Raw genomic sequence first — 12,609 nt, forward strand, 5'->3', positions numbered from 1 at the left:
TATTACACTCTGACCAAGATTTCCGAAAAAGCTCTCATCCTAACATCGAGTGAACTAAACTTTTATCATTAAAATAATGTTAAAATATTTCAAAATGCAAGTTTATGACCATGCAGCTGCTATAATAAACTATTTAATTAAACCAGGGTTTCTGCAACATCTTAACAACTTTAAAATGTGTTGCAGATAATTAGCTAAAAAGCATGCTTTGAAGAGTCCTAATTATTAGCAGATTTTCCAATCTGGGCTCTAAATTTAATTTATTTATGTCTTAAGTTTGCCTTTGTTTGACTCTTTCATTCATTTTTCTAATAAAGATTAGTATAAATGTAGGGTGGTGTTAAAATGTGTAGCTGGAAAATCAAATATCCTTTTTTATTATCATGATTATAACTCCTACATTTAAATAATCGTTATCTTACAACAAAATCATAAAAAGTCCTGTAAAAAAATGTACTTAAAATTAAAGAAACTTTTTTTTACCTTGGTTGCATACACTGTTTAAGATGTCAGTAAAATGAGAATCAGAAGCAAAATAAAGGACTAAGTGAAAAAAAAATACATTTTGGAGTAGAATGGTTAGAATTATTTACTTGTACAGTGAAAAGGAAATTAAAATGTTGAGATTACAGGTCAAAGTTGAAACAAATCAGTGCATTTCACTTTATCTGCAGTGTGTGCATTAGTGTACTCTTGTGCAGAAAGCTGTAAACTGGAGTGTTTTAGAAGTCTGGGTGTGACATCTGCTGGCCAAAAATAAAAAGATTGTAGGATTCCTCCTTTCTAAGCTGTAGTCTTTCTCTGTCTAGAGGCTGTAGATGTTCCCTGCACAATGGCAAACATTAATACAATTAATACACTGATAAAAATTTAAAAAACTTTTTTTTTTCTTTACAGAATTCTGCAAAGAAAAGTTGTTTTTTATGTCAAATAAATATCTCTAATTACTGTACAAAATCTTAATAAATTAGAGATTCTTATGATACCCTCAGAAAAATCACTCAATATTTTCAGTTTTTTGGGCGTTCAATTGTTTTATTTTGTTGCTGGAAAAATAATTAAATAAACAAACATCCCAAAGCACAAATCATCTTTAGCTGAGAGTCTAGACCCACTGTCACGAAGGACACTGAGTGTTACAGACATCTCCTGACTTGAAGAGCTGGTAAACATTCACTAAGGGGAACATGGTGACGGAGCCGACCAGTGAACCCATCTGTGCCGCGGCTCCACACCAGACCAGGGCGCTGTGGCTCCGATCTCTCAGGATAACCCCAACCATCACTTTCACGTAAGACAGAGTCCCAGTAAACAAGAGCCATGAGATTACCTGGTGGAGATAAAACAGAAGGACTGCCTCATATACTTATCTCAGAGATTAAGTGGGAACACAGTGACACAATTAAAACTCAAGAAGGTAAGGTCATCAGTCATGATGCACGAATTGAACTTTGTCACAATGACTCAGTGACTTTACTCACAATGATCGCCTCTCCTGCTGCAGACCCATGAAGCAAAGGACAAGGACTCATAGCTGCCATAGCCATGTTATAGCTGCCAAAGCCTGTCCCCAACACAGTCAGCATGCCAAGAAATATCAGAGACCTGAATACAAATGAGATGTTTTAGATGCAGTCTGCTTTTATGGATAAACATTGAAAATAGCTTTTCTTTTCTTTTAAAGTTTGACTTAGATTTTATCTGAATGACAGTGCAAAAGATACTGTGCCTCGTAAATGAATTGATAACCCATAAATTCAAGGCACAGTATTTGTATTGTCATCGTGTGGAAAAACTTCTGGCCCACTGGAAAAATTATCTAGAAATAAGTAAAAACTTCTTAAATTAAGTGAATTTACACTTAATTTGAGTAGGTAAATGAGATGATTTGCCAATGGAATGAGTATTTTTGCTCTTAAAATAAGATATTATGATAAAATACACTTGAAATAAGACAACGCAATTGGGTTTTCTTATTTTAAATGTAAACTGTCTTGTTCCATTGGCAAAATGTCTCTTTTACCTCCTCAATTAAGAACAAATACACTTATTTTAAGAAAAAATGACTTATCTAGATTTAGATATTTTCCAGTGAAGCTGATACAAGTTCATGGGAAGACGGGTGGAGGTAAATAAAAGGAAATCATTGAAGAAAAGCTGTTGGAGGCCATAAAATACTTGGGCCACTGGTTCATCTCTCAGCAGGACAAGTTAAACATTTAGGTTGCAGAATATTTATTTCCTATTGTGCAAATTAAAGTCCAGACCTGACTCCAATTGAAAATCTTTGACAAGAGCTTCACGCTCACTCTAAAAGCTGAACCACACTTTGTAGCTATTTATTTATGAATTTTTAAAAAACTTAATTTTTTTTTTACCTTTACAAGAGTGCAATAATTTCTAACTGTCTGTCCCATAAAATTCCCCAAAGAAATATTGACACTTGTGGATCTAATCTCCTGAAAGACACCTAAAGAAGACTCTCCAAGTTTAATCATGAACAAATGGAATATTCATGTACTCATAGCTAATTCCTAAATTATTATTATAATAATAGGAAGAAACACAAAGATTGATATTTTGGAGTGGGCCAGGCAAAGCTTCTTCTTAAATCTAGACAGGGGCGGATTTAGCAAATGTGGGGCCCTAGGCAAAGACAGGCAGGGGGCCCTCTGAATTGAGAAGACATAAAACAGCTCCATTCTACAGATAGAGAAATGTTAATAGAATAGACATCCATTATCTGTTCAAGGTTTTGTCCCTCTCTTCTTGAACCTTTTCTTCTTGCTTTCCTCTCTATGTTTTGTACTTAGCTGACTTTTCATGCTGTCTCTAAAGGAATGAAAGATTTTTTCCAAGCACTAAGCTCACTTAGCTGATTGCTCCTTCCTGTGTTTCAAAAATGGCGACGGCCAAAGTAAATAACCCAGACCTTCTTTTCACTGTAGACAAGCCATGATCTGCTTCTCTGTTCTCCCTTTTTCATTTGGATGAAATAATAGCTGCATGAATCATGACAGCAGACAAGATAGAGGAGAGCAGGAGGCGGAGTTACCAATCTACTTGCTCTGGAGAGCAGAGTTCGCTGCTTTTAGATGTTGTCTCCAAAGTCTCCAGTAGCAGAAAAAAGTCGCTAGATTTGGCGCTAGGAGCTTTTTAGAAATCAAAGTGCTAGAGGGGTCTGAAAAGTGGCAAAATATAGCGACTAAAGCGCTAAGTTGGCATCACTGCTCTTTGCATCGTTTGTTTTCAAATGGTTTGCTGCTGTCTGTTTGGACCTTTCTGAACATGTGCAGCAAATGGACTGATCCAATATGGTGGACACTGAAGGGGGGGCTGAGACATAATATTATCAGAGTGATTTTTTTATCAAAAACATAATTAATGTGCACAAATAAGGAATAGTTGTATTAACCATACATGGAAACAGAGTTTTATGGGGCCCCCAGGAACTTGGGGCCCTAGGCAGCTGCCTAGTATTGCCTGATGGTAAATCCCCCCCTGAATCTAGAAGAGAAACTTTGTAGAGAGCTACAGATTAGGGTGATGACAAGGAGGCTTTCCAACTTTAAAGAATTGAATCCTTAAATACCAGAGGAAACATGCAGAAACTTTTCTGCAGTAATTAAGAATAGTTGGAATTCCGTAACATCAACACAAATATTTCCATAGATTGATCAGAAGGCTTTTTTTTTTTTTTGAATAAAATTGATCCTATTGCTATCTTTGTAGAGATGCCTCTCTGCTTTTCTATCAGGACAACATTACTGTTGGAGGAAAATTATTTACAATGTAAATCTGCCATGGGTGTGATTAATGTTTATTCTTACTGTAAGTACACTAAAACATTTTTACTTTAATGAGACTTGTTGACAACGGAGCATTTTTTTGTGGGGACTTTTCTAAACTAAATGCTTATAATAAAATAGATTTATAAACCTGAGAAACCTTCCCGGTTAGTAATGTGGTGGAGAAACATCTGTCTGAACCAAACCCATTCTACAGAGACCCAAACACACAACCCACAGAGCATGAGGAATGTATTACTAATGTCCTGGTGCAACATTCATGATTCAACATCATGAGAAAAAAATTAGATGCATCCTGTGAGTCAGTGGCTCGTGACGCCACCATTAGCTGCACTGTGTTGAAATGTGTCTCACATTGTTTTGGAGAAATATTTGTTCTCTTTTTAGTTTAAGATTTTAAGAGTGTCTTTGTTTTTATTTTAGGTACATCTATCTTAAGGTCCCTACACTGCAAAAACAGTAAACATTTGTTAAAATAAGTGTATTTATGCTTAATTTGAGTAGGAAAATAAGATGATCTGCCATTGGAATTAGCGTTTTTACCCTTAAAATCAGAAAATTAGATATTATGCACTTGAAATAAGAGACTGCAGTTGTTTTGTCTTATTTTAAATGTAAATTGTCTTATCCCATTGGCAAAGTGTCTCACATACCTGCTCAATTCAAGAAAAATGCACTTATTTTAAGAAAAAAAAAAACGTCTTACTTAGATATACATTTTTTGCAGTGCACACCATTTTGATCTGGATGAAGTCTGGATTTTCAACAGGTAATTGCAACACGGTGATTCCTTTGAATTAATGTTTTCTTTCACTGGTTTGCTGATGTTCATGGACATGTTGTTCTGTTAATAAACTAATATCATGAGAGGATATCTGATGGTCAGTGTCCTCAAATTTTGACTCGAAAATACTGATGTAAACAAAACTTGAAGCTCGACTTTTTACCCTCAATATCATCTTTTCAATTATCGGTTTTGCTTCTGGTGATTAGCTGAAAGGTCTTCACAGAATGTGGTGATAAAGGCAAACCTCCAAAATGATTCCTCTAACGAAATTCTGGAGATCATCACAGACTTATGACAACCATTAGCTCTAATGGCTCAACTGGCCCTAGTCATACTCATATGAGTGAACAGCAGTGCAGTCAGTGGGTGTCAAAAGAGCAGAGTCACTTCATGATGGTCTGAGATATACGTTGGTCAGATGATCATGCATACAACAGCCCTGATATTTGAAGAAGTGAACTAGTTTGAACAGCCTGTGAGATTGTGTGACTCTGAGCACTGCCTGATAGAAGGAACCCAACCGCCCCCAAAATATGACCTATAGGTTGATTGTTCAAACTCAGTTATTCTCTGTATTATTGTCTAAGTTGGTCTCACCTCTCCAAATGACACTGAACCAGACGTCTTGGCATTTCTTCAAGGGGCAATTGGCAAATTCCTGCATCCTTATTTGTTGTGGTGATACTTCTGCTAGCAACATTTCCAAGCCCCTGTTGATGTTCTTTGTTGTTTCTTTTTTTTGCTTTTTTTTCACCAATTAAACTTTTATCATGTCAACCAGGATCTTAGATGGAGTTTGTATGTCTTTTGTATTTCAAAGCATCCAACATCAACCTAAAAATGAATGTTTTGGTACTTCCACTCTTGCAACATCTTTCATTCTGTTGAATGACAGAGCTCAGTTGTTTGAATGAGGCATTATAACATTAGAACATGTCCATGCTGGTTTCTTTCTGCCTTGGTATTGTGTTGCTACACATCTGTATGCCCCAGAACTGCTAACTGTCAAGATCATAATTCAATCAGCTGTATTTGATTTATAATACCTCACGGCTTTTGCTCTAAAACCCAAAGTAAGCAACAAGGGTGAAGCAATGTTTTACAAATTTTGTTAACAGTTTTGTAACTCTATTCTTCCTACAGATGGATCTGATCTAATGGTCATCGGCTTGTAAATCCATGACTGCCATTACTGATATTATCAGTGAACGGAATGCACTAAATTAATCTGTTCAGAATTGAAAGCCTGTTTAAACGTTACTCTGGGAACCTGGAGTTTATTTCAAATAAGATGGAAACCTATTGCTGGCAGTATATTCACATGTTTTACCTGTTTTGGAAGAACATTGCAATGGTGCAGGCCACTGGGTTGGCCACTGAGGCCAGGGCTGCAGAGAGGTGATAGGCGAGATTCCCATACGGCATACAGGAATAAGTCTGGACTGAGGGCAGCAGTCCGTTGGTTGAAGCATTGACCCAAACCACAAGAAAGTAGATGTAGACCAGCTGGTACGTGGAGTGATGCCGTTCAGCCTTTTCACCCTCTTCCCTCTGAGGTTTCCTTTCCTCTCCATCAGTCTCTGCTACTGGGTTCTCCAAACCAGAGCTGACTGAACCAACTGTGTCGGGCACAAGGTTTTCTGTTGACAGCTCGAATGTCCGAGGAAGTCTGTTTAGTCCAAGAAAAGCCACCAAGCTGATGCACATCATTGCTGCCAGGAAGGAGAAAAACACCTCTGTGGAAAAGTTTGGAGGAAGATACTCTGTTTGCATGGACCACACTTCCTCCTCTGTGTGGTTTCCTACAGTCTGAGAGGTGTTTACGCACTTTGCCATACCCACACCTTGGGCCAAAGCAATTACACCAGGTATAAAACCACTCAACCCTTCTCCAATAAAATAAGTAGTAATGTATTTAGGTGGAAGCTGCATCATAAAAGGTAGGAAAGTCACCGAGGATGTGCAGTCCACCAGAGAGAGGAAAAAGGTGATGATGAAGAAGGCAGTGCTGTGCGGCGCCCCTGCCACAACAGTTGTTTTGTCCCAAAAGAAGATGAGCAGGATGCAAGAGATGATTCCGATGGAGAGGATGGAGTAAATGACGGCACGCTCGTTAAGACGACCCGGGCACAGTTTGTGCATGATGGTGACCAGCAGAGGTCCCAGGTTGGCCAGCTGGATGATGACTGTGAGGAAGGAGGGGAGCTCCCAACCTTCAGGCAGAGCGTTGACGATGAGGGGAAGCTCCACCCACAGGCCGTTGACTGCCACCCAGGATCCCAGGCCAAAGGCACAGGCCAGAAGATGCAGGAAATTGGCCATAATGCCGGCAGATCAGTCTGAAGACGATGTACAACTGCTGCGATCCGTCATACCTACATGAACATAAAAACATTGCATAAGAAGATTTATTAAGCCGTTAGAGTTTAGGCTTTACTTTGTCAAAATGAGATGAACAATTGATAACCTTCCTAGGCCACTCAGGTCTTCTACTGTAGTTCAAACCTTCTCTGTACACCTACAACTAGAACCAAATATTGAGAAGCAGCATTTAGTTCCTATGCTCCACTGATCAGTAACAAACTTTCTGAAGACTTTAAAAGTGCTGAAAGCCTAATTTCTTTTAAGTCAAAGTTAAAAGCCCATTTAATTAGGGTTGACTTTGACTGTTACTGAGCTATGATTAATTTAAGTTGTTGGTCCAACAGTTTGATTTGTTTTACTCATGTTTTTATCTTTACTTTCTTTTATTCTGCTTTTATTTTCCTTCTATTTTATAGTTTGATTTATGTAAAGCACTTTGAATTGTCTTTGTACTGAATTATGTTATACAAACAAACTTCCATTAACTTGAACAATATTAACTAAACCAAGGGTCTGAAACATGCGGCTGCAAGTGGCTCTTTGGAGCCTCTACAGTGGCTCTTAATGGTTGCTAAACATGATAAAAGGAACAACCAATGATTTTTAATATAATGTATTGTTAAATACCATTCTTAGAAGCTTTTGTGTTTTTGTAAAGCTAAATTTGAGCAAAATTTTCTTAACAGAATGAATTTAATTGATTGTAATTAGATTGTAAACAGAGTGTTTATTGTTTAAATAATGTCCTATAAAAAATATAAATGTTTCCTTTTAAAGACATGCTTATATTTTGTCTCTATTTTAACCATTCAAAATAAAAACCACCAATTTTGATAATATAAATTAGTTATTATTTGTGTCATTTATGATACATTAAATATGGAAACTCAAATATGTTACTTTTAGTGTTAAAGGGTTCAAAACTAGGGGCTGCACGGTATAGCAGTTTGCAGAACTGTTGCCTTGCAGCAAGAAGGTTCCATGTTCTCCCCGTGCATGCCAGGGTTCTCTCTGGGTACTCTGGCTTCTTCCCACAGTCCAAAAACATGACTCTTAGGTTAATTTGCTTCTCTACAACCTCCTTAGGTGTGATTGTGTGCATGAATGGTTGTTTGTCCGGTTTTTCTCTGATTCGCCCTGCGATGGACTGGCGACCTGTACAGTTTGCAACCCACCTCTCACCCGTAGACTGCCGGAGATACCCACCGGCCCCAGCGCGACCCTGACAGGACTAACCAGGAAAAGATGGATGGATGGGTTAGAAACTTAAAAAACACAAACTAATTGTTGTTAAATAAAATGGCAAAACATATTCTAACGCAGATATTCAACAAAAATAATTAGTTGTGTTTTATTTTATGATAATGTAATATTTTGGCTCGGTTTCATAACCCTGGTTCTCAGGGCCCATTATCAGCCATGCTTTAGATGTGTCTCTACTAAAGCACACCTGAATCAAATGATTTCATTACCCTTTCAGCAGCCATCAAATGCTAAAATCTATTAATCACTTTTTCATTCAGGTCAGGAGTTTGGAGGCAGGGAAACACCTCAAACATGGAGGACAGTGGGTCCTGAGGACCAAGGTTAAGAAACCGTATTCTAAACCACTTTAATGTCGCTGGGATAAGGGTTAAAACACTCTATGGATTTAATAGGTTTCAGACCCCTGGACTTAACAGACAGACCTCTATGCTCTCATCAAAGCTTTAACTGATTTACACAAGTGCAAGGAAAAAAGAGCAAGGTACTTTTCAACAGTGAAGTTGAGTAAATGATGAACACAAGAAAAAAAGTCTTCCTCCATCTGTAAATGGTGGTAATCTGAACAAAATGTAGCACCACAATTATTGTGTCCCACTTCTTCACAGGTTTTGATTTGGTTAAAACTGGTAAAACTGTACTGGCAGCAGTAGTAGAACTGGTAGACATATCAGAATCAGGAATACTTTAATGATCCCAGAGGGAAATTACTTATATAACACTAAAGATAAAAATGTAACATTTAAAAGTTAGAAAAAATTGTGCAAACTAAATGTGATCTGTAGCTCAAACACATGGTGCACTCAGCAGACGCCCTCTTTCTACAAGGGGACTGGATGCTGTAATTTGTTTTAATTTGCTCTTAGATTAGGTTGATGATATCAGGACCATAATAAATCTTTTAAGCCCATACTTTGTGGGTTTGCAGGAGCCTACAGGATGTCCTTGTGTATTTTACTGCATCGATGCTTTTAATAAAGCTTATCAAACCTTCTAAGGCAACAAAAAATCTCATAAATATAAGGGCGTCCTAATGAGAAGTAACTGTGTCTAAGTTTTAATACTGGTTGCCAAAGAAATCTGGGACTATTTACAATAATACAGCAAAATTCAAAGTAAGATAACTAATAACCAGCTAATAGTTAACTGATTTAGCAGTAGCCGTTAGCGGCACCATAATATGTGTGAGGACCAACTAGAGAGCGGGGCTCCTGGTGATCCACAGTCAGAACAATGTTATTCAGGATGGGGTTCCCCATCGTGCAAACTGTCATTAAATCCTTTAGCTTAATAAAAACATCATACAGTTACAAACTGAAAAAAAACAGGAGAGATTATTTCACATTGTCTTGTATAGTTTTATGCGAGTACCAGAAATGTTAAATCCTAATTTAATAAACAGGGACTCCTTTGTTTTGCAAATTGAAAGCAAATTCTGCTGTTTTGTTTTTGTCTCATGCTTTGGAAGCATCTGAACTTCCAACAACAGTCCGCTTGTCCTCTGAGAAGGTTGCAAGCACCCTCTTCGATCCCCACTGCCTCCAGTCTGGGTCTCTGAGCAAGACCCTCAACCCCACACTGCTCCCCGAGCGCCGCACAATGGCAGCCCACTGCTCCCCAAGGGGATGGGTTAAATGCAGAGATACATTTTTCCAGTGTGAGATCAATAAAGATCAATTATTATTATTATTATAACAGATGCCTCTGAAACATGCCTCTAAAAACCAAATAGATACTAGTTATTAAATACTCGTTATCTTTCTGAAAGAATGTGTTTAAACACTTTAGAAATTACACTTGTATAGGAAATCAGTTTGGGTTTATTCATTATCAGAACTAAATATTTTCCAGGTGTATCTTTAACTACTGGCCCTGAAAGAACTGATAACATAGAATTAGATTGAATACTGTGAGTTAAAAATCCTCCTGCGTATATTGAGCAATACATCTCTCACTGTTTCTGAGATGCTGCTTTGGATAGTCGATCAATAAACCTGAAGGTTTTATGGGTGCAGCTATCTCTCATGGTCTAAATGATCATTTAAGTTTAATGTGGCATTACTAACTGTATGTAACAGATAATCGTTTCATCACATGCAATTTTTTGTTGCTTCGGTGAAGCTAGTCAAGGTCTGAGGAAAGAAGGCTTGAAAAACATTAAGCTTTTGTAATTTATCATATTTTATGATTTTTTTTTTGTATATTTTCTTGCAGATTTTTTGCTGAGTCCTACTGATAGAAAGAAATTCACACAATTTCAAAGATAATATTTGCAATAAACTTTTATAGGTCAGTACAATCAGATTAAAACATAAAAAAAAAAGTTTAGTAATATAAGTACAACAAATAATTTGGTTTCCAGAGACCATTAATAGTCAGTTACCCTTTATTCTAGAATACCAAATGCTTCAACAATAAACCTAAATGAGAAACTTTGTTTGCTATAAACTAAATGCTTAATTCAGAAAATATAAAACTACTGTACTGTTGGATGTTTAAATGTACTTACAAGTTTGTCCAGTTCCTCAAAGTGCTGCACTGGCCTCACTGTCATTGTATGTAGAGACTAGGGACAGACTGTCTCTGGCTGCTCTTTGCACAAACACCTTAGGACTTATAGCGCTGTTGCTGTGTGGGTCAGAGTCCACTGTAGCTTCAGCAATCAGCTCAATACGTAACAGTGGGAAGTGTCTAATTCTGCACATCCGTTGTGCAGCACAAATTGGTCTGGGAAAATATTTGGTTGCATCTTGCTTATGGTGTAAATTTAATTTTTACAAAAGAAAAACGTACCTGATCTTATCTTTTGATAAATCTGGGATCTTCTTCTTTAGAAGAAAAAAAGCAAAGACAGAGGTCCAATATATGTCATTATTCCATTGACTTGGAGTGATTGCTTTTATCAGAGCTGTGTTTGTTGGGTTCTGTTTCCAGCTCTTAGTCCAGTCTTATTGGTCTCTCCCAACCCAAAGCTTTGCTCCCACTTAGCTACCATTGATGCTGTGGATTGTTTTCCCCTGGTTTCCATGTCTCAGTACTTCCACAGTATTCAACCTCTCTGACTCATTGCTGGTTTTACTGGTCCTCTCATCCTGGTTCCTCTCTCCTGTAACTGTAAGGTCTTTGTTTCATCATTAAAACTATTTATAATTATTAAGTTATCCATCATGCAACTTCCTCTGTCCTGTTACCATTTTGGTCCTCTATATTTTAAGCATTTTATCTTGACAAATAATATCTTTGTCAGTCACATCACAGAGACAGTTATTTTGCAAAAATAACCCAAAACTTGTTTGGTCCCTTTAGCAAACACAGCAGCTAAATGGTTATATATAACCTTAAACTGGTGACTAACATTTAGCCTTTTGATGCAACAACTTTGTTATTTTTAAAGGGCAGATGCTTAGGTGGTTTAACTATTATATTGATGGTTATACATTAAGCCTTTAACCTACACCACCTCCTAATGGCAGCAGAGTGAAACTACAACTTTTTCTTTGCTTCTGTAAGAATTTCAGCCACATAGTTTTGTCCACAAAGGTTATTTTAGCTCAATAATTAAACAACCTTGACCCAAAACAACACCAGCTGGGCTTTTCCTATTACTGCCTCACAACATTGTTGTTTATGGTTCTTTTTCTCTGGGACAAAATTAAAGTTTCAAGTAAACAAAGTTTCAAGGACACAGGAAAGGCATAGACGTCACCAAATTAAAAAAATTAAATATATTTTCATCTCCTGAATATAATTTTATTCACACCTGGACTGTTACTAATTAGTAGTGTTGCACTGTTGCCATTTTATGGCCCCAGTACCGATACCTGGCTGTGCAATATCGGCCGATAACATACCGATACCATCTGTTTGAAATTGATGTGTGTGTGTGTGTGTATATATATATATATATATGTATATATATATATTAAACTGCATACTACTTGGATTTAATAATGAAATAATTGCCATCATGGATTTATCAAGCTGCTGCCTACCTTTATGAAGCAGGAAAAAGACTAATACAAAGTGAATCCAGTAGAACTTTTTACTGCCTACCTGGAATGGGTGACAATAATTGAATAAACTTTATGCTCTCAATATTTGTTGGTAATCACCGATACCGATACCACAATTTTAGTGCAGTATCCGGGTCCTGCCTGATACACTACTAATTAGGAATTTACCAATTAGATTGTCATTGGGGCAAGAAAACGATGTATTTAGACCAGCGGATGGAATCCTGAAAAGGTCAGATTTTCTTTTCCTTTGTCCATTTGATTTCTCCAGAGTAAAACAGTCCAATTATGCCCTGCGATGGACGGGCGGCCTGTCCAGGGTGGACCCCGCCTCTCGCCCGTAGACGGCTGGAGATAGGCACCAGCACCCCTC

General features: G+C 37.4%; 1 protein-coding gene across 1 annotated transcript; it reads right to left on the minus strand.

Annotated features, from left to right (window-relative positions):
* Nucleotides 1–1,027: 1,027 nt before the first annotated feature.
* slc52a3 (solute carrier family 52 (riboflavin transporter), member 3) lies at nucleotides 1,028–10,816 on the minus strand. Its single transcript, XM_015384268.1, has 4 exons — nucleotides 10,733–10,816; nucleotides 5,927–6,971; nucleotides 1,482–1,605; nucleotides 1,028–1,330 (listed from the first exon to the last, which is right to left on the minus strand). The coding sequence occupies exons 2-4, from the start codon at nucleotides 6,916–6,918 to the stop codon at nucleotides 1,118–1,120; spliced, it is 1,329 nt and encodes a 442-aa protein (XP_015239754.1). The 5' UTR covers nucleotides 6,919–6,971; nucleotides 10,733–10,816; the 3' UTR covers nucleotides 1,028–1,117.
* Between the last annotated feature and the right edge of the window lie 1,793 nt (nucleotides 10,817–12,609).

This window comes from Cyprinodon variegatus, unplaced genomic scaffold, assembly GCF_000732505.1.
Source record: "Cyprinodon variegatus isolate N-32 unplaced genomic scaffold, C_variegatus-1.0 Scaffold309, whole genome shotgun sequence".
Lineage (NCBI taxonomy): Eukaryota > Metazoa > Chordata > Actinopteri > Cyprinodontiformes > Cyprinodontidae > Cyprinodon > Cyprinodon variegatus.

Bases quoted from the DNA above. Each gene is read 5' to 3' on its own strand.
- slc52a3 (XM_015384268.1), bottom strand. From the start codon at position 6,918: ATGGCCAATTTCCTGCATCTTCTGGCCTGTGCCTTTGGCCTGGGATCC. The intron at 1,606-5,926 runs GTAAAACATGTG...ATTTGTATTCAG, and splicing joins GCAATGTTCTTCCAAAACAG to GTCTCTGATATTTCTTGGCA. The intron at 1,331-1,481 runs GTGAGTAAAGTC...TATCTCCACCAG, and splicing joins CAGCAGGAGAGGCGATCATT to GTAATCTCATGGCTCTTGTT.